Genomic DNA, 22,165 nt, shown 5'->3' with positions numbered 1-22,165 from the left:
GGAGTCGTTTTCAGAAAGTGTTTATGGTTATGGTAAGTGTCATACCCGAACCATATCCGAACCGAATGCACCCCTATATGTTACACATAAAGATGCTCTCGAACAAAACCATTTCCCTCCCTTACTTGTTTGTGCACTCGTGATGATAATTTAGCTAATTTGTATCCGTTGCCCGTAAATAAAACTCCAAGCCTAGTTATTGGTAAAATTCTGTAGTCAAATAAATTAGTAAAGCCTAGAAGAATTCAGTAGCCATCAGGTTTTAGCATAAGCAAAATAACTTCTAATAGCATCCCTTGAATAAAATAAGAATGCAGCATCAAACATCTGAAATTAAAGATTATCACCAGCCACCCAGAGCAACGACGAGGCCATGAAATACATTTTGCAATCTACACCATGCCATCTTTTGATTATCCCTCATTTGGTTGATTTACTAAAAAAATCAGCGAAGCTAACAGAACTACCATCTAATCTTTCAAAAAAAAAATGCACAAAATCGAAGATTCATCAACTCAGTCAACAAATGTTAGAAATTAGGGTTTTTAAAAAAAAAAAAAAAAAAAAAAATTAGGGCTTAGGGTTTTGAATTACCAATTTGAGGAGGAGAAGAGGAGGTCGGACGTCGTCGATGGTCGTCTTCGCGTCGACGATGGTCGTCGTATTTTTAATATTTGTATTTTTATCAAATATATGTATCTTACAACTACAGGCACTGCAGGAGACAGAACGGTAGGCGGAGGCGGAGCGGGAGCTCGGAGGCGGCTTGCAGTAGAGGTGAGCATGGTTCAGTCCAAACCGAAAAAACCAACCGAAGCAACCCAAAATTAGCAGTTCGTGTCAGTTTTATTTGTGGGGCGGTTCGGATCGGATTGAAAAATTTTCAACCCGAACCGCCCGAACCAACCGAACTAATAATATACCCATTAACCCTCAAACCCGACCCGTTCAACCATTCCCAAATATCCACACTCAAACCCTAAAATCCAGCCGCCACTCTTCCTCTTCTCATGCTCTCAGTTCCTCTCTCTTCCCCCCAACTCATGGTGACTGTGGCCGATCTAACCTGCCTCTTTGCCCAGCTCGCCACCAATCTCCGGTGATCTACCGCCTCAACCTCCACCAACCCCTCCTCCTCTTCCTATCCGTCGAGCGCAATCTCGTGTATCGCCGCCTCTCTCAGCTCGCAAACCCCAGGAACTAGGGTTTTGGACGCCGCCCTCTCGCTCATGTGCTTCAACTCTTCTCAGGTCTCAATCTCCTCCTTCCCATCCTATGGTAAACTACAAGATTTTTTTTTTGATTTTTTTTCTCTTTTTCAAGAAACCCCTAGTTTACTATGTTCAACAAAACAAACCTGCAGCCGCCGCCTGCATCCTCTTCTTATTCTTTTCCCCTTCCTTTTTTATGATTATTTTATATGCTTCACTCTTGCAGTTGGATCTTCTCATTCTAGATACTTTGTACAAGGTTTGTCGATACTTATTTTTGTCAATGTTCCTTCATCTTTATCTTAGTTGAGATTTACTGCGTTTCAGCATTTCTAATTGCACAAGTACCTTTTCAGTGATCCTGGATATTTCCATGGTGCCCCTCAACGCATTTCAAATTTTGTCCTTCGCGTCTCACACATTTCAATTTTGTGTCTGAAATGATTCTTTTTATTCCGACTGCTTTAATCTCCTCCTTTCCTTTTTCATTTCCCTTATAGTGGATTATGTCGTGCACTTCGATTGCTGAGGGAGTCTATTGGCAGCTTATTTTGCTTTCCCTTAACAATACATCTTATGAAATCAATTTGAGTTTCTTGGGAACGTTTGCTGTTACAATTCTTATCCACTTCTATTTCATTGTCCCTAAATGCTTACAGATCTCTGAAATAGCAGGTATTAGCGTGGAGAAGTTTATTAATTGGTTAGAACCAAACAAACCGAACCGCACCGAACCGACTTGCAACAGTTCGGTTCGGTTTTGAATAATGGACGGTTCGGTTGTTCAAAATTTGATAAAAACCGAACTGAACGACTGTTTGCACAGCCCTAGCTTGGAGGCGGAGGCGCAGCGGGATTTTGAAAGAAGACTTAGGGTTTCTGAAGATATGTGACTTCTTTTGAGTTGAATTTGGGTCGGGTTGCGGATAACATGAGTATATGTTCTAGACCCGACCCAATACAAGCATTATACTTAGCCCATTTCAAATATCCGGATATCAGGATCGTATCCGCAATTTCGACGCGATAAGCATATCCGAAACCGTATCCGGATAAAAAATCTAAACTGCAACCGTATCCGAAATCATATCCGACCTGTTTTAATTTTTTCATACCATATTCGCTTTCTAAACGGATACGGTTGCGGTCGGTCCGGATAAATCTGGACCATTTTGCACCCCTACTCATTGTGCATGGATAAGGAACAAATTTCAGCATGGATATATTCTCTTACATAGTATTTAATATTTGTTATCTATTATTTGATATATTATTTCTTTGAATTAGTAATAACAAAACAAGTTTATTATTAAGTAGGATTAGGATAACATTGAAATGTAATATTCAAAAGGATTAAGGATAATATTGACCATGAAAAAGTTTTCTCAAACCCATACTTATATATATATATATATAGAAAAATTCTTATGTTAACTTAAGTGGATCATCCACCAAACTTTCTATCTATTGATGATACCTAGGGATCTATGTAAGATATGAAGAGACTTTATATATATATATGAGTGGATAGAAAATTTGGTGGACAAATGACTCTTGTCCACTTTAATTGACATAAGTTCACCTCTCTCTCTCTCTCTATATATATAGAGCGCTCTCTCTCTCTCTCTATATATATAGATTATATATATATAGAGAGAAAAACTTATGTCAACTTAAGTAGATCATTCACCAAAGTTTCTATCCATTGATGATACCTAAGGATCCTTGCAATATATGAAGAGATTTTTTATGTATATGAGTGGATATAATGTTTAGTGGACGAAGGCCTCTTGTCCACTTAAGTTGACATAAGTTCACCTCTCTCTCTCTCTCTATATATATATATATATATGACGCAAATTTGCGATGTCGTGCATATCTTCCCAACAAATTTGAGATAGATATAATGTGAACTTAATGTTTACTGGTCTTTAATAGGAATTTTGTAATAAAATATATTACATGTGTCGTAAGCTATAATAAGTATCATGTGTATATATTTTATCCACTATAGTTATTTTCCACATTTTGTCTGGCTTGTTAAGTAAGTATTTTGAAGATACCTTTTGTCAATTATAGTGATTTTTATCCTCTTGTTTGGTTTGTTATAGCTCATAATATAGTTGATCAATAACTTCACATCAGTGGAAGATGTAGAAAAAACCAATGTCAGGGAATTGGAGAGTACATTTGCACGTGCCAAGAATTAAAGGATAACTTTGCAAATATGAAAATTGTGAGGATTACATATGCAAAAACCCAAGAAGAAAAAAAAGGAAAAATCCGCATCTACCCTTGTTGATCGGGCTTGGGTACATAAGCCTTAGACCCGGTGCCGTTTGCTCCTCTCCACTTGCGCCTCCACCTCTCTCTACGGCTCTACCCTTCTCCATCTCAAGCCTAGAAAAAACCCAATTAATGGATCTTCACATGCTTTCAGGTCTCAGATCTGCCTCCAAAATCTCTCTTACTTCCTTTCCTCAGATAAAGCACAAGAAGAATCAATGGGCACCTCCAGTGTGGACTTCGAGCTCATGCTCTTCTTCCCGTAAGTCGACTCGTGAATTTTTTTTTTTGTGAATATAATATGGAGTTACGAAAAATTTGAGCTGTGTTTTTTATTGCAGAATTTGTTCGTCTTGTGGTCAAATGCGGGGTTCGATTTCGGCCTTGTATTGATATACATGAGGTATCTATGTGATCTGATTCTCTTTTTAATTTTGTGAAATTTTTGTTCTTTTGATTAATTGTAGATGATGTTAGTAAATATGTGTTATTTGCTCACTAATGCCCCAAAGTTTCTCCTTTAAAAAAACTTTGATACCCTAAAGTTTCATTTTGACAATTCGAAACCCTAAAGTGCAAGAAGTTAATTTTGCTCAAGATTAATATCTACAGAGAAAAATAAATGAGAAGTTTCTTGCCAAATTTTAGTTATGAGTTTGGAGAAAGTGAGAAACAAAGTTATGGTTTTGGGGTATCGAATTTTCAAAATTAATGGCAATTAACTTCGAATGTGGGGTGCGATTTCGGCCTTGTATTGATATACATGAGGTAGCTATGTGATCCGATGCTCATTTAATTTTCAGAAGTGGTTGTTCTTTTGATTAATTATAGATGATGTTAATAAATATATGTGTTATTTGTTCACTAATGCCCCAAAGTTTCACCTTTTAAAAAATAAAAACTATGACACCCTAAAGTTTCATTTTGACAATTCTATACCCCAAAGTGCAAAAGTTGTTAATTTTGTTCAAGAATAATATCTACAGAGAAAAGTAAATGAGAAGTTCCTTGCCAAATCTCAGTTATTTGAGTTTGGAGAAAGTGAGAAACAAAGTTATGGTTTTGGGGTATTGAATTGTCAAATTAATGCCAATTAACTTTGGTGTACCAAATTGTCAAGATAGAACTTCGGGATATCAAAGTTCAAGGGGTGAAATTTTGGGGGCATTGAAGTGCAAATAATCCTAAATTATGTTGCTGGTGTATTGTATACCCATGCAAGAATCTAATTTTAGGTAATTCATGAGGGAATCAATTAGGTTATTAAAATTTCTTGGGTTCTTTGTCTTATTTTCGTAGAATTTTGGAGGCTTAAGTCATGCTCCAAAGTGACTCTTGACTTTCATAGGGAGAGACTTATATGATAGTAGTTGTCTTTCATATACCGACTTCATGTAGACATTTTTGGTATTTCATTCGGTTTGTTAAGTAAAAAAATGTTGAATTATTCTCTTGATTGAGCATACCAAAGAAATCATGATTTATCAAAGCTAAAATACATTTACTCTAAACAACAGTATTCAGGTTCAATAATGCGAAAAATCCATATCTGTAGCTGCGTAGTCCTTGATCTTTATATTGTTTAGACTATTGCCAATTAGTAGGGCAGTCAAGCAAACTCTTAAAATTTGGCTTGTAGTTGTCTAGCTTTCCTTTAATCATAATCGATGAAGATATTTGTTTCTTATAAAGTTAAGCTTGGGCTTTAGGGAAAAGTCAAGCAAATAGTTGGATCCACACTTCAAGATTCGGCTGAAGGCACTCTGGTAACCAATTTTGAATCAGATAAATCTCCAGCTGAATATGCAACTTTGTACAAGAAGGATGAACTTGCTGGGGGTCATGTGATAATGCTTGGTGCTGATGCTGCAAGCAAATGTGCAGCTATTGAAGCCTTGCATGCCTATCCAGGTAAATTTGCTCAACTATCAAAAAAAATTCTTTCTGTTGTCAACAATATTTATGCAAATTCTTTATTTGATTCTTGTAACCTAATTTATTGAGTTGGAGTGAAGTTTGTTTATGATAGTGCTTAGGTATTTGATATACTTTAAGCCTGTGACTCTTACTGGGTAAGAAACACATACTCATGCCCATATTTATGCAGATGTTAATTTTTTTACTTGGCTAAGTAAAGAATCACAAGCATCTACGTATTTGTTCGACATCGATAGTGTACATAGTGATACAAGTTAGTGCCGGTTCAATTCAAGTGATAAAAAATAACCAAAAATAAATAAATAAAAGGAAAATTAGTTAAGTTTATATTGAATCAGATGCTTTCATAGACATGTCCATAATTAGCTGATTCGTTTTTGTATTGAGCAAACAAATCCTTCTGCAATTTTAGTCTTCAGGTTTTTCTCCGGGTAAGCCTAACCCAGTCCATCATGTTCAGCATATAATTCCCTAGCTAATAGCTAAAGGTTCACAAATATAAAATATATCTAACTTATTAGAACACCTGACTTGATCAAATTTGGGTAAGTGAGAACCTGTATAATTAAAAAAATGAGGGATAGATGTTAGTAAATGATATTAGTTACAATCATGATCTTAGGGACAAACCAAACTTCCTTTAGCTGACGCTTACTAGTCCACAATATCAAGACATTTCATGAATAGCAAGTGCAGGGATACCGAGCCTAATTACTACACTTCAAGTGTTTGTTATCACACAGTAGATGAAGATGCCTAATATAAGAAAATACATGAAATGCCTCGCATATTAAATTCTTAAGTGAATCTACAATATACCTTCTACTTAATTGAGTTTGGAGCTTTTGTTTTGGTTTGGTTAGTGTGCCTTCTGATTTGTCTATTTGTGCTCAGTTTTTTATTTTTATTTTTTGTTTTATTTATTTACTATTTATTTATTTAGCTTTATCCAAACTAATCTAGATCTATGCACATGCCTAACAAATGCTTATCGACATTCTACAAAAGATACTAGCATATGATTTAGCATAACTACTGGTTTACAAAGTCAAAAATATGTATTATTGTCGTTTATTTGAGGTAAGCTTAAACACGAGTTAACAAAATCCTTTGGTATTGATAGAGTATCACTTGCATTCTATAAAAGAGAATAACATTTAATTTGAAGTAACTACTAGTCTGCAAAGTCAAAAATGCATTATACTAGTGTGTATTGGAAATGGAGATAAGTTTAGAACATTAGCTACCAAAATCCTTCAATATTTGACAAAGTAAATCACACTTGCATGATATTCTATATAAAAATTAAAGGAAAAAGTGAACTGGTTGGATTTAGATCACTAATGAAATGTATAAATCTATTAGGAATGGCTATTTATTTTGTATGATAATCATATGTTGGATGTGACTATTGTCCAGAGGATTGGTGTTTAGATAAATAAATAAATAATGATGTTTCAAGTTGGTTTTCTGACTTTGTGTTAATGTACACTTGGTAGAAGTTTTATTTGAAATCGCAATATCACTTTGTGGGATATGGTCGTGTATTGTGTTTAATGTTGTTTGTTCATGCTTTTTAAGCTCACTATTGATTTCTCGTGTATTATGTTTGTGCATTCACATTCTTATTGCATGTTGTTCTTAGGGGAATGTCTCTTCCCATTATTGCGTGTGTAGCTAACATTAAAAAACAGGAGGAAAAACTGTGCTTAGGCTCCCATCATTTTACAAAAATTCTTTTCCTCTTGCCTTTTCTTATTTTCTTTTAGGACCTTGGAATCAAATGAATTCATGTCTTTAACTTCTTTGTACCTTAGTAAATCACAAATCTTTTTAGTTAATTATCTCCATCTCAGTATTTCTTTGATATTAACTGCATAAATTTTTGACTGCAAAGTCCTGTCAAACTGTTAAAAGTGGTGAACTATTGATTCTAAAGGGTCCAAAAATAATAGGAAAAGGTGGATTTTTGAGTATGGGTGGGGAGAGATTCCAAAAAAAAAACATAGGGGCCCAAACAACACTATCCCCAAAAGAAATGTGTAGGTGGACTTGTGTGAGAATAGTGGGGATCAGGTGAATGTTTATGTAAACTAACGTGCATATTATATATGCCATGGCCCATGATGACCCCTCCCATTCACTATTTACGGCTTTCCACTAGCCCTAGTTGTACTTGAAGATAGACTGAGTCACGTATCCAGATTAAAAGAAATTAACAAAGGCTTTTTTTTGGGGGGAGGGGTTGGGGGGGGGGTGGTTTAATTATCTAATGCAATTTACTAGAAATGTGAACGGAACTGAAGGAAAGATAGAGTTGGATTACCATCGTTTTGTTAAATGGTTTCCTTAGTCATGTTATTAGTTTTAACAATTATCAGTGATATTGTCTACTAGAGTTAAATCTCTGGAGCTATTAATAAATAGATAAATTACTAATAAAAATTTTATAGAATTTCTGCTTAGTGTGGATATTGTAGGCGAATTTTAGATAACATGATTCTTCCAGGATTCGTATGACATAACAACCTCGATGTATTTAGAAGCATCTTTTTAAAGTAAAAACTCCTCATTCAAGTTAACTGACAATTTATATAAGAATATACCCTCATTTATATATTAATATTTTCCAACTTAAAATTTTAGGGGGGATGCAAGTTGGTGGTGGCATCAATGTCGACAACGCTCAGAGCTATATTGAGGAAGGAGCCAGTCATGTGATTGTAACATCGGTAGGATATTCTTTGGACGAGATTAATTGGAAATTATTCTTATTTGTTTCTTGTCTTCTTGCTTTTATGCTACTACCTCTTCAGTTTTGTGTCTTTAGGATTGTGAGTTTGTGACGTTATATCAGTCTTTAGGATAGTGGTTTCATCTTCTAACCATATCAGTTCTGAGTCACATATTAGACAGAGCCACACAGAAAAGCACATTCTACTGAGTTTTGGATTCTTATATTGAGGAGCTAATCTGATTCGTATCAAGTTGTCTAAATCTAGTTTCTCAGCAGATTCCAGAAAGGACTATAGATATTATTTGTTAGGGAACTTGTTCGATTGAAATTAAATTTTATTCACTCTATATAATGTCTCTTTTCATTTAAAGAGCTCTTGTGTTCTTTGTGGAAGCCTATTAAGTACATATTTTCTCAAAAGTTTTAAATCAACTCTTTTAATTACTACTGTAGTATGTTTTCAATGGTGGACATATGGACCTTGAACGACTTAAGCAGCTTGTTCAGTTGATTGGGAAGAATAGGCTCGTTTTGGATCTTAGTTGCAGGAAGAAGGTAAATGAGTTTAATATCTACCTCGCTACTTATGTTACATAGTTTGTTTTGTGTCTATTTTGTTTTTTTAATTTCTTAGTTTTCATATATAAACAACAGAATATGTCTAATGTGAATTGGGTCGCTAATATGATATAAAGTAAAGTCTAGACTATGTTAAGTGTAGATGTGAAGTTGTATTCTGTTGGAGGAATTAATTTGATTTACATGGAAACAGTAACAAATACTATTGGTTTCTACTAATCATTTTGAAACTCGAGACTTATGAGATCATGACTATCTTTAAAATAAACATTCACTTTACATTTTGGTTGGTTAAGAGGAAGAGCTTTTAGAATAAAAACCACATAAGTTAAACAGAGACGAGGAATAGAAAACCAAGATAGAAAGCTTTTTTTGTGTCGTTCATGATTCTCGTTCAAAAAAGAGAATTTAGCAGGTCTCATTTTTTCTTCGTATTTACTCCATGGCACTGATCATATGTTAATACTAACATAAGAGCAACCACCATAAGCATAGATGATCAGCTGAGACTCGAGGTCTATTTGCACCTTTTTCCTTCTTCAAACTACCTGTTGTTTCGTGTGTAGCCTTTTGAAACCTAGTCTGTTATGGCTATGGCTGCTGATATTTTTACCTTTTTTCTTTTATAATATGCAATTTAAATTTTTGATACTCATGCGAATATGGAAAGAGGGGAAATTTAATATGCTACTAATTTTATACTGCTGAGAATATGGAAAGAGGGAAATTTCGACATTCTTTGCTATATAAACTGCTTTTATGATTATCGACTTGTTCTGGTACTTGAAATGAAATTTTGTTGGGTTGCTTTTTGCTCAGATTATCGCGCAAGTATAAGACTGATCTTTCGTGCAGAACTCTAGGTATTTCATTGTCACAGATAGATGGCAGAAGTTCAGTGATGTAATTCTAGACAAGACAAGTTTGACATTCCTTGCTACATTTGCTGATGAGTTCTTAGTTCATGGAGTTGATGTAGAAGGGAAAAGGTAACTTCCTAAAATATTACATTTCTAAATTTGTAAATTATTCCCATATAAATTATTTATCCAACTTAAATTTTAGGAGACTTTGAATGGCTGGCTATCAGCCACCAAACTGAATCTCTATTTTTTAAATTTTGAGTTGTGGCACATAATTTGGCTAAGATAGCGTTGCTGCCACTTGATACTCGAGATTCATACAATGTTCACTAATTCCCACCATTTCTATATTCATGATGTGTCAGATTTTATTCCCTAAAAACAACTGTAGAAACTCTGTCTAACGATATTTTTTTCTCTTGTCCACAGTTTCTAAGTTATATTGGAATATCTTATCTTGAATAATTCTGTATTTCTTTAAGCACGTGCTTTGAGTGTAAATGTTTGCATCCGTCATGTTTTGGAATCTATTATTCGTCTTTCTTATCTGCAGGAATTTCTTATCTGCAGGAACCTTGAGCTATTTCAAAAGTTATAATCCTAGAGATTTGTTATCCTGCATACCACATATTTTGAGATTTATTCTGTCATGCCTCCAAAGTGCACAACTTATTTCGAGGCGCATGAAAACGGCAACGCGTGCGTAAAGCACATGCTAAGTCTGCTATGCACTTCCGTATCACAATTAAAACTTTTAATAAAGAAATTTATTTGCATATAGAAGTCTAGAAGCAATAGCTACATTGTAACAAAGTTTAATAAGTCGAAGACTTATTACATAAGCATATCAACATGTCTAATATAACTACAAACTCAGCATCAAAGCATCTATATACTATTACTAAAAGTTGTTACCTTTCAATTCGCCACTTGGCAAAAATACCACTTGGCAAAAATGGCCCATACCATTTTAAACAACACTTGGCAAACATATCAATTACTATCTTCTTGCAAGTGTCACTTGTCAAGTTTCTACAAAAGTTCTCCATATTAAATTTGAAATAAAAAATAAAAAATAAAAAGTTTTCCTTGAGATTTGAACTAACTCTCCCTGCCTTTTCAATTTTCTAAACAAGATATTTCGTAAACTGTTTGAGCGCTTCGTAAACTATTTGAACTGTTTGTATTCTTTTGCTACATCAATTTTTGTATATTAAACAAATCTGTGCATCGCACGGGCCTAAAACTAGTTATCTAGAAGATCCTTCTCATGTCAAACTCCGTGTCATAGATAAAGATGTCTAGTGCTCATCTGAAAAAGGTTGAAAATATTAGGGTGAGTTTAGAAATATTAGGGTGAATTTAAACTCTGAAAAAGCATTATCTAGAAGATCCTTCTCATGTCAAATTCCATGTCATAGATAAAGCTGTCTAATGCTCATCTGAAAAAAGATTTGAAAATATTAGGGTGAGTTTACAAATATTATGGTGAATTTACACTCTGTGAGTAGAAAATTTATCATTAGCGGATTAGACAAGTTTAAGAAATCATCAATACTAAATTCAGATAAACTATTGTCAAAAAGAACGATTGATAAACACATAACATTTTGAATAAGAGGAATTTTCAAGAATAGCATGTGACACTATCATAAAAGAATATTCACAAATTTAAGAAACAATACGAATGAGCACTAAATACTTTTAAATTTTATAAATTACACTTCACAAAACTTCCTCAGTTGTCATGTTAAGGCTATAAAAATTATAGCCCAGTAGCATGTGAATGCGCATCGAAAGAGGCTGGCACATTAAGCATACCGAGTAGGGGGATGATGATCTTGTGGAGGATTGCGGCGAGGGGGAGTTACATCGGAAGAAGTTGGCATAGATGTAAAGGGGACATCAGTAGGTGTATCTTGCTGCAAAGGGATGTAGTAGGCGGATGTCCAGGAGGTGTGGATGAGTCAAGTGCACTATCGTTTGATGCTATTAGAGTGAAGGAGGGAGTAGGTTGAGTAGACAAAGGTACAGGTGCCACTGATGCAGGTATAGTAGTGAAAGGTATTGAAGGGGTTGAAGAAAGAAGAGATCTGAATCTGAAGTAGTATAATAGGAAATATTCTCAAAGAAGGTCATATGATGGGAAATACGAAGCCTTCGAGTGGTAGGTTCATAACAACGATAACCCTTGTGAACGATGCTATAGCCAAGAAAGATACATTGTGTAGTGTGTGGAGATAGTTTATCTCATTCATGAGTTGGAAGTAGGACAAAACAGACATCCAAAAGTGTGAAGAAGAGAATAGCGAAACTAAGATTTGAAAAGTTGAAAATATGGAGAGGTGTCAGCTAATACAAAAGATGGGAGTAATATTGATAAGGTAAACAGCAGTCAGAAGTGCTTCTGCCCAAAGATATCGAGGTACAGATGCTGATATCAGAAGAGCTCTAGTGGTATCGAGAATGTGACGATGTTCTCTCAGCAACACCATTTTGTTCATGAGTGTGGACAAGATTGTTGAGATAGTGGCATGTTCATTTCCACAAATACGGTCTTTCATGAGCATACCAAACATATTAAAGGTGATTGTCATGTGGTTCGACAGGAGCATGTTGCTGGCAACATTACACTCTCTTATGTTATTTCTAAGGATCAAGTCGCATATTTGTTTACCAAGGCTCTGACAATCTCTTAATTTCGTTCCTTCTTATCCAAACTCTCGTTTTGTAATCCACCATGAGTTTGCGGGGGCTATTACAGTCATACCTTTCGGCTGCTCCAGCTGTGCTACATTGCTAATTTTCGGCTACCTTTGGGCTGCTCTAGTTGTGCTACACTACTACCTACCATTTAGTTTAAATTATATTGTGTAATCTTTTGTATATATAGCTTGTAATCAACCTAAACAATCAATCAAATACAGAGTTCTCTTTCAATACCAAATTAACATGGTATCAGAGCGAGAACACTCATAACCAGAGGTCTTACCTCTCTGTCGCCGCCTCTGATAGTTATCCGCTCTAGTCTGATCAACACTGCTTATCCAGCCTCGATCTCGCGTCAGAGATCCCAACCTCGCTTTCGACGTCAGACTTTTCTCCGCGTTAATCTCGCGTCGGAGATCCCAACCTCGCTTTCGACGGCTGCCTCTTCTCCGCGTCGATCTCGCTTCGAGCTCGCATCGAACTCAGTGCGGTGCCATCTTAGCTCTGCCTCGATCATCATCTGTAGGGATCTCCAATACTCTAGATAGCCTCTTAGCTCTGCCTCGATCTAGTGTTGAACTCCTGACCGACATCCCAACCGAGATCTCGCGTCGAACTCCTGAGATCCTAACCTCCCTTGAGCTTGTGTCTATCCCACCTACTATCCCGCTGCCCCTTTCCTCCTCAGAACGACATTTGATTTTATTTTTAGGGTTCATCCCTCTTTTGTGCCCTCAGCCTCTTTTGTGTAAGGCCAATTTTCAAGCCCTCAGCCTCTTTTGTGTAAAGGCCCATCTTCATGCCCTCAGGCCCACTTATCTAAAAGCAAGAAAATTTCTCTTTTGTGCCCTCATTCTCGTGTAAGGCAAATCTTCTGGCCATCAACCTCTTTTGTGCAAGGCCCATCTCTTATCTAAAAAAAACATGGACAAGAAAGGACTCTATACCTTTTTCCACCACTTGCTATGCAACTTATAAATATTGAAAATTATATTGCATGTTCTTTTACTATGCAATATAATCTTCAAGCTTTCGCACTATGAGGTTATATTGAAGGATCTCTTCGTTGTCCATCCAAAACTGTTATATTAAAGTCATACATTTCGGGTGCTCCACCTTTGCTACAGTGCTACCTTTTGGCTGGTCCAGGTGTGCTACAGTGCAACCTACCATTTAGTTTATATTATATTGTATAATCTTGTGTATATATAGCTTGTAATCTACCTAAACAATCAATCAAATACAGATTTCTTTTTCAATACCAAATTAACATGGTATCGGAGTGAGAACACTAATAACCGGAGGTCTTACCTATCTCTGTCGCCGCCTCTGATCATTGTCTGCTCCGGTCTGATCAACACTACTTATCCAGCCTCGATCTCGCATCGATCTCGCGTTGGAGACCCCAACCTCGCTTTCGACGACAACCTCTTCTCTGCATCGATCTCGCGTCGTAAATCCCAACCTCACTTTTGATGGTAGTCTCTTCTCCGCGTCGATCTCGCGTCGAACTTAGTGCGGCTTTCCATCGATCATCATCATCTCTAGGGATCTCTAATACTCTTAGACAGCCTCTGAGCTCTCCATCGATCTCGCGTCGAACTCCTGAGATTCCAACCTCCCTTGAGCTTATGTCTCTCCCACCTACTATCATGCTGCCCCTCTCCTTCTCTGGACGGTGTTTGATTTTATTTTTAGGGTTCATCCCTCTTTTGTGCCCTTAGCCTCTTTTGTGTAAGGCCAATCTTCAAGCCCTCAGCCTCTTTTGTATAAAGGCCCGTCTTCATGCCCTCAGGCCCACCTCTTATCTAAAAGCAAGAAAATTTCTCTTTTGTGCCCTCTCCCTCGTGCAAGGCAAATCTCCAGGCCATCAACCTCTTTTGTGCAAGGCCCATCTTGATGCCCTCAGGCCCATCTCTTGTCTAAAACAAACATGGACAAGAAAGGACTACACCTTTCCACCCCTTGATGTGCAACTTACAAATATTGAAAGTTATATTGCATTGTCTCCTACTATGCAATATAATCTTCGAGCTTTCGCATTATGGGGTTATATTGGCGGATCTCTTTGTTGTCCATCGAAAACTGTTATTGTACCTTCATTATCTACATCCTCCATATTAAAAGTCAATTCTAGTGATTCCACTACCGATGATTCTCAGATCACTCATTCTCAGTGGATTAATAACCAAGAATCTTGGGATTAGTGGTGCCCTTCTAGCTCAGATTTTATTGCATTGTCTGCTCATTCTAGTACTTTTACTCCTTGGATATTCGACTCAGGTGCATCTCATCATATGATCTTTGATAACTCGATACTTACAAATTATTCACCTGCTCCCTCTTCATTATGCATTTGTAGTGCTAATGACACTCCCCTTGTCTCTCAATTAGGTGATATTACTCCAAGATCTGATAGTTCTGGTCATCTAATTTAATGTTAAATCTTGTGTTCAGGATCACACTGGCCTGAAGATTGGGACAAGTCGTAGAGTTAACATACTTTATTAGTTGGAGTCTACATCTTTTCCCTCCATCCAACATTGTTCACAGCCTCTCTGTTTCTGATCTGTGGCACCGCCGCTTGGGTCATATCTTTGGTTCTCGCTTAAAACTTTTATCTGAATCAGATGTATTAGGAAATTTAAAATTATCTACTTTATCAAACTGTATTGGGTGTCGATTAGCTAAATAAATAAATTGTCCTATCATTTTCATCCAGTAATAAAATTGTTTTAGCCCCATTTGATTTAATTCATCCTGATATCTAGGGACTTGCCCCATTACCATCAATGTCTGGTTCTCGATATTATGTCAATTTTATTGATGACTATTCTCGCTACACTTGGGTATATCTCATGCGTACTCGTTCTGATATTCTAAATATTTATAAAGACTTTACAAATATGATCTACACCCAGTTTCATAAATGTATAAAGATATTTCGCTCTGATGGTGCCTGTGAATATATCTCTTCACCAATGCAATCTATTTTTAAATCACATGGCACTCTCTCTCAGCAATCTTGTCCACATACATGAAGAAAATAGTGTTACTGAGAGAAAACATCATCACATTCTCGATACCACTAGAGATCTTCTGATATCAGCATATGTACCTCGAAATCTCTGGGCAGAAGCACTTCTGACTGTTCTTTACCTTATCAATATTACTCCTATCTTTTGTATTAGCTGACACCTCTCCATATTTTAACTTTTCAAATCTTAGTTTCGCTACCCTCTTCTTCGCACTTTTGGATGTGTCTGTTTTGTCATACTTCCAACTCATGAATGAAATAAACTATCTCCACGCACTACACGATGTATCTTTCTTGGCTATAGCATCGTTCACAAGGGGTATCGTTGTTATGAACCTACCACTCGAAGGCTTCGTATTTCCCGTCATGTGACCTTTAAGAATATTTCCTATTATACTACTTCAGATTCAGATCTCTCCTTTCTTCAACCCCCTTCATTACCTTCCACTACTATACCTGCATCAGTGGCACTTGTACCTTTGTCTACTCAACCGACTCCCTCCTTCACTCCAATAGCATCAAACGATAGTGCTCTTGACTCATCCACACATCCTGGACATCCGCATACTACATCCCTTTGCAGCAAGATACTCCTACTGATGCCCCCTCTACATCTGTGCCAGCTTCTCCCGATGTAACTCCCCATCGCCGCAATCCTCCACAAGATCGTTATCCCCCTGCTCGGTATGCTCAATGTTTCACTAGCATATATTCTCCTCTGAGTTTGTCTCTTTTCTTGCTTCTATTCACTCTATACATGAAAACCCGACTCATATTCTGAGGCAGTTAAAGTATCCAGAATGACAACAAGCAATAACTAAAGAGTTGGAGGCTTTTTGTCGGACTAATACTTGGGACATTGTTCCTTTGTCTTCCGGTGTTAAACCGATAAGTTGCAAATGGATTTATAAGGTCAAGACTCGATCTGGCAATTCTATTGAGGGGTACAAAGTTCGTCTTATAGCTCGGGGATTCTCACAAGAGTATAGTATTGACTATGAAAAGACTTTTGCTCCTGTTGTAAAAATGACATCCATTCGCACTCTCATTGTTGTTGCAGCTGCAAAACATTAGCCTTTGTATTTAATGGATGTTAAAGTTGCTTTTCTTAATGGCGATCTGTTTGAGACAGTCTACATGCAGCTACCTCCTGGCTTTCTTGCTCCTCCAGGACATGCATGTCGCCTTCTTCGTGCTATATATGGTCTCAAACAGACGTCTCGGGCTTGGTTTGAGCGTTTTCGGCAATCTCTTCGTTCTATTGGTTTTATTGAGAGCCTAGCTGACTACGCTCTATTCTATCGGACCTCAGCCTCCGGTACAGTCATTCTATTACTTTATGTTGATGACATGATAATCACTGGGAGTGATTCGTCTGTCATTACTTCCTTAAAGCGGGATCTTCAGAGACAATTTGAGATGAAAGATCTTGGATCCTTTCGTTACGTCTTGGGTATTGAGGTTGCTTCCTCCTCTCGTGGCTATCTTCTCTCTCAGCAGAAGTACATTTCAGACATTCTTGAGCGTGTTACTCCCAGTGATCCTTCCATTGCTACCACTCCTCTCTCCACACAGATGGAAATGAACTTGAAGCTTTGACATGATGATGGCGATCCCTAACCTCAGCCTACTCGATATAGGGAACTTGCCGGAGCATTGGTTTATCTTTCAGCAACATGTCCGGATATCGCCTATGCAGTACACATATTGCCCCACCATGTGAAGGAAAGAGAATAAAGTAGGAGAGAATTTCACATGGTGGGGATTGTATCCATTTCTCAATAGTTTTTATCCGAGTTCTCTTAGGTGTCCTCTTGTCCTTTCTCTATTTATTATAATCTTATCATTGCTCCTAATTGGTGCATTTAACGGCCCTCTGGTGAATGATTCTCTCATTTTATCCTCTATAAGGAAACCTCCAACTTACTACGAATATATCCATTTCTTATCACATCCTTAATTTATATCAATTCGTTCACCATAATATTCTCATTTCTACTACTAACTTTCTGCACATGTTTCATTTCTTCTCATATCCCCCTTATAGTTTATATCAATTCGTTCGCCATAATAGTCTCATTTCTACTACACTTATTTCTGCAAATTTTTTAATCGCTCAATATTCTGATCCATAAAGTATTGTGAGCCTTATAATTATTATTATAGAACTTTCCCTTTAAATTTACTATTCCACGTTCACTGTAAGTCTCACAAAGCAACTCCTTTACTTGCTGATTTTATTCAATGGACTGCATTATCCTCAATTGCATCATCTTCTGAATAATTGATTCTAAATAACAAAAAATTTTAGTTTAAGGTACTTCTTGGCAATCAATATGTACATTACCCTCGGTTCTTTTTTACATCTTTACTAAAATTACATTTCATTTCTACTTTTTTTTTGTTAATTAGAGAAATCATGTTGGCTAATGCTGACCATCCAACTGATGATTGATGTTTCCCTTTCACGTTCTAAGCCATGATAACTTTGGACTGCTAACATTGTGCTCTCTTTCTTGTTTTCTGATTTGTCTTTCAATTTTTTTGTTTTGTTTGACAGGCTAGGAATTGATGAGAGGCTTGTGACTTTGCTTGGTCGCTACTCACCTGTATGTGTTATCTTGTTGTCGCTGCATCTTGTTATTGCTGGTTTTGTCCCATTTCTTTCCAGTTGCAAAGAGCTTTTTGACTTCAATTCAATAAAGCAGATGAACGCTTAGGAAATCTTTCTCGTTGCGGGCACTGATCAAATCTCATCTATAATACCCATTGGTTTTTGACTTCAATTCATAGACAAAACTTTCTTGCTGTGGTCGCTAATCAAATCTCGTCCATAATCCCCATCGAGTTCTGAACCATTATTATTTGTGTTCTCAGATACCAGTAACTTATGCTGGTGGCGTGAATTCAATGGCTGATATGGAGAGGATAAAGAAGGCGGGCAAGGGTAATGTGGATGTCACAGTAGGAAGCGCTCTCGATATATTTGGTGGTGATCTGTCTTATAAAGAGGTTGTTTCTTGGCATAAGGAACAAAAGTCAGCGAGACAATAGCTTTTGTATCCTCCCATGAGTGCGAACGAATGATACGTCTAGAATTACTTCCCATCGAATAGCAGCACTTGGTAGCTGATAAAGCTTTGATGTTTTGGTTATTTGGAAATTTTGGATACTGCTTGTCATGAAAGCACTAAAGGTTTGATGTCTAATGATTCCAATGTTTATTAATGTTATGTTCGGATATTAACGTACATTAGGATAAATTGCTGGTTTTGTCACAGGGATGATTAAGTTATATAAGAATTTAAATATTTCCGACTTTCAGTGATAAACACTTACATATAAGTTCTATATATTTGGTGCTTAAATAAGTTTAAGGTATTTGGATTAGAAGCGCAAGGCACCAAAGCATTAAAAGTACTTTGGGGTATCAAATTAAAATTGGATTGAAATTTTGGGAGTGTTGAAGTGTTAAACATTACTTTGTGGTTTCAATGTGAAAACAAGGGGTAAAATTTCTGGTATAAAAGTTAAATTAGCCTATCCTCTTCTCATTAGCAGCAAGTTTTAACTTTTTACGAACATTGGGCTATCAAAGTGTTAAAACTTTATTTTGGGACTTCAAGTGAGAAAACAGGTAAATTTTGTAGTATCAAAATGAAATAAGCCTATATCATTCTCGTTAGCAGCAAGTTCGAATTTTTTTTAAAGAAACCTTTTGTTGATATATCTCTTATATTGTACAAAGAATGTCATCTACCCCTTATCTAATATATTGGTTTTATAAACTACTAACAATATTTTGTAAAAAGCAAGCGGTCGGTTCAAAATATTACAATTTTAATATGAATATTGTTAAAATCTAAAAGACATTTTGTGGAAATCTAAAAGACAAAATGTATGTGAACATTACTTTGTATGTGGACTATTAACTTGATGTCCTTTTATCTTCCATCATGTATCTATAAATTGTATCATATATGAAAATGAAAAGTTGAATGAAAATTACAATTTCTCTTCTTCTTCTCTTGTCTCTCGTCTCTTGTCTCTTGTTTCATTTCTTTAGTATATTACAACACGTTATCAGCACGAGTGGCTCTAGCCGGTTCGTGATCATCGGTTCGTAGTAATAGATTTTTAGGTGTACATTTTCTGCAAGGTAATAATATATTCGACCTTTGTCTATTTACATAGTATCAAGCTTTCCGTCGAATGATTATGATTATGTCCAATATGATATGTAATTCTTTGGTTTGTTTTTATGCAAATCATGTGATGTTTACTCGACCTAGTAGATTCTATTGGACTATCATGTATAGAGTTTAAGAGTATCGATTCTAAGCACTAAATGAATATTTTTATGTTACAATCCACTTCTGGAATTATTCTTTGCATTCAGCAAGCTACATTCCGTCTGCTCAACTAAATCTTAGTAATTCTTCATCCGCTTCTTTTCAAAATAGATCAGAAGTCAGAACATTTTGGTTTACATTTTAAATGACATTCGTCTTATTATACGCGTATCTCAACCTACTCTTTTATATTTTTATTAAAGTTTGTCACTTAAGTTTTGACTGAAGTTTGCCGAGATCATTTTTAACACTAGATCCTGTCATTTATTTTGGTTGTGGAAACAAATATGTTTGACCTAAAAATAAGTTTCAGTGACAATCCCTTTATTATAAATCTAAAAGAGATAATTGTATTGCTTATTATGTACTGTCATTGTTTACTTATTTCAAGAGAAGAGGAACCAGCTTTTCAAAAGAAAAGATTATTATGTACTGTCATTGTTTACTTATTTCAAGAGAAGAGGAACCAGCTTTTCAAAAGAAAAGACGTAATGTGTGTGGAAGTTTGTAGAGGACTTATTTCAAGAGAAGAGGAACCAGCTTTTCAAAAGAAAAGACGTAATGTGTGTGGAAGTTTGTAGAGGGAAGGAAATAATGTTTTCTGTATGCTATGTTGTTTGCCTTTTAAGGTGTAGAGATACCCATATAGCAGACAGATGCATTGGAAAAATCAAGAAGCTTTACATAAATTTGGTAGATTTGAATTTTTATTCTTGCATTTATTGCTTCTGCTTGATGCATAAATAAAGAACACTAAAGGTACGCAATATGCGTTAACAAAAAAACACTAATCCGTGCATCGTATGGGCTAAATCCTAGTTGTTATTAAACTAGGGCATTTTTGGTATGAGGTCTACCCAATTATGGAGGTTGAATACAATAACTTGTAACTTGATATTGTTAATAATGTCTCAAAATTTTTTATCATTTTATACCACTATGGTTATTAAGCATATCAATTATCACAAGGAAGTTTTGTCACACTTGCCCTCAGCATTCAAGCCACAATATAAATCTCCGTATAAAATAATTGTTCATCTCCGCATGTCAGTAGTTATGAGTTATTCTTGACAAAAGGACTCAAAGGGGAAGACAAAACAAGGTGAAAAACATCAGGCCAGTTTGCTTGAAGCAAACGTGACCCGAAAAGATGACAATTATAAAGACAACCTGTTGAATATGAGAGAGCTGAATCTGGAAACCTTGAGTTTAGAAGAAAGGATAACACAAATTGGTTATACCTTTGTTTAATTTCTACTTGCTTGAGTTTGTGATGGTCATTGATCGTCCGAGCATTAAAAATTTTGTGTGAATTTTAATATTAGACTAGTTTGCCAGAAGCAAACATTTGAAAGACAACCTTTATGAAGATCTTTAGAAAAAAAGAGCTTGTAGATTTTGGCGATTAAGTGTGATCTTATTAAAATGTGAATATTTCTAATTTTCTCATGCACTAATTTTTCGTCCTCATGATTAGTGCACTGTGATATATGATAGTAATTATTACAATACGTTCTTTGGCCTCGAACATACATTTTTACTAACACCCTTGTGATTTTTACACGATTATATCTCTTGATTCTTTAAGTATCTTTGCCCAGAAAGCAAACATTTTAAATTTTCTCTCTATCAATTAAGATGTGAAAAATTAATGCCTCACTGAAAAAGTATTTACTTTTCTGTGCAATCCCTGAATGATCGCTTTGATATATGGAAACCAATAATCTACCCTAAAACGCAACTGGCAGACTGAATCAGAACTTTTTGGATTTCAAATACATGACTAAATATGATTCAACCATGTGCCATATTGTCTAGCGGGTGAAGCTCGCCGAATTGATCGAAAAGATTTTTTCGCATTACATGCAAATAATATTGTACTCTAACAGCAGTAGATGACCAAGAATTGCACTTAGCATTCTGAATTGATATCTACATTAGTAATCGCAGAGAAGCACAACCAATTGATGATTAGAAATCACAATGTCAGACTAGTTTGCTTACGAGTTGTGTTTGTAGCACATGCTACAATTCAAAAAATTAATTATACGTGTGCACAAGGGGGAGCTATGAACATAGTAGGAGATCATATCCTGTAGCCATTTTTTTTAAATTTTAAATCCTCGATTGAATGCAATTCAACAAGTAACATTGTACTCTTGCAGTAGTACAAGACTAAAAATTATATTAAGCATTATGAACTAATCCTTGCATTAGTAGTTGTTAAAAAAACACAACCAGATGTTGTGAGAAACCATAATGCAAGTTTAATTGGTTCACACGTAGTGCCTGAAGCACATGTCATAATTAAAACTAATACTCATAAACTTGGACGAGGGGAGATAGTTGACATTGAAGTGGATCTTATCGAGATGGTCAAGGTAAACTATTTGGTTTTTCTATATTTGGATTATATGCATTTGTCGGACAATTTTGATTTAACTTGAGTTTGC

General features: G+C 35.9%; 1 protein-coding gene across 13 annotated transcripts; it reads left to right on the top strand.

Moving 5' to 3' along the window:
* LOC109819750 (1-(5-phosphoribosyl)-5-[(5-phosphoribosylamino)methylideneamino] imidazole-4-carboxamide isomerase, chloroplastic-like) lies at positions 970–18,684 on the top strand. 13 transcript variants are annotated; one of them, XM_020385619.1, is made up of 10 exons: positions 971–1,278; positions 1,438–1,470; positions 3,652–3,759; positions 3,839–3,900; positions 5,207–5,408; positions 8,082–8,167; positions 8,626–8,727; positions 9,607–9,740; positions 17,921–17,969; positions 18,238–18,684. In XM_020385619.1, the coding sequence occupies exons 1-10, from the start codon at positions 1,230–1,232 to the stop codon at positions 18,412–18,414; spliced, it is 1,002 nt and encodes a 333-aa protein (XP_020241208.1). In that variant the 5' UTR covers positions 971–1,229; the 3' UTR covers positions 18,415–18,684. The 13 variants fall into 13 exon arrangements, with proteins under 13 accessions (XP_020241215.1, XP_020241219.1, XP_020241208.1 ...); XM_020385624.1 differs by having other exon boundaries at positions 972–1,250; positions 3,696–3,759; XM_020385625.1 differs by having other exon boundaries at positions 1,147–1,278; positions 3,696–3,759.

Source organism: Asparagus officinalis, chromosome 8 (assembly GCF_001876935.1).
Source record: "Asparagus officinalis chromosome 8, Aspof.V1, whole genome shotgun sequence".
NCBI classification, from domain to species: Eukaryota; Viridiplantae; Streptophyta; class Magnoliopsida; order Asparagales; family Asparagaceae; genus Asparagus; species Asparagus officinalis.
This window is presented reverse-complemented; position numbering and strand designations above follow the sequence as displayed.

What these genes read in the sequence shown, in the direction of transcription:
- LOC109819750 (XM_020385619.1), top strand. Translation starts at nt 1,230, where the DNA reads ATGTGCTTCAACTCTTCTCAGGTCTCAATCTCCTCCTTCCCATCCTAT. An exon ending in GAGCTCATGCTCTTCTTCCC is followed by an intron (nt 3,760 to 3,838) that starts GTAAGTCGACTC and finishes TTTTTATTGCAG; the next exon opens with AATTTGTTCGTCTTGTGGTC. An exon ending in ATCTTAGTTGCAGGAAGAAG is followed by an intron (nt 8,728 to 9,606) that starts GTAAATGAGTTT and finishes TCTTTCGTGCAG; the next exon opens with AACTCTAGGTATTTCATTGT.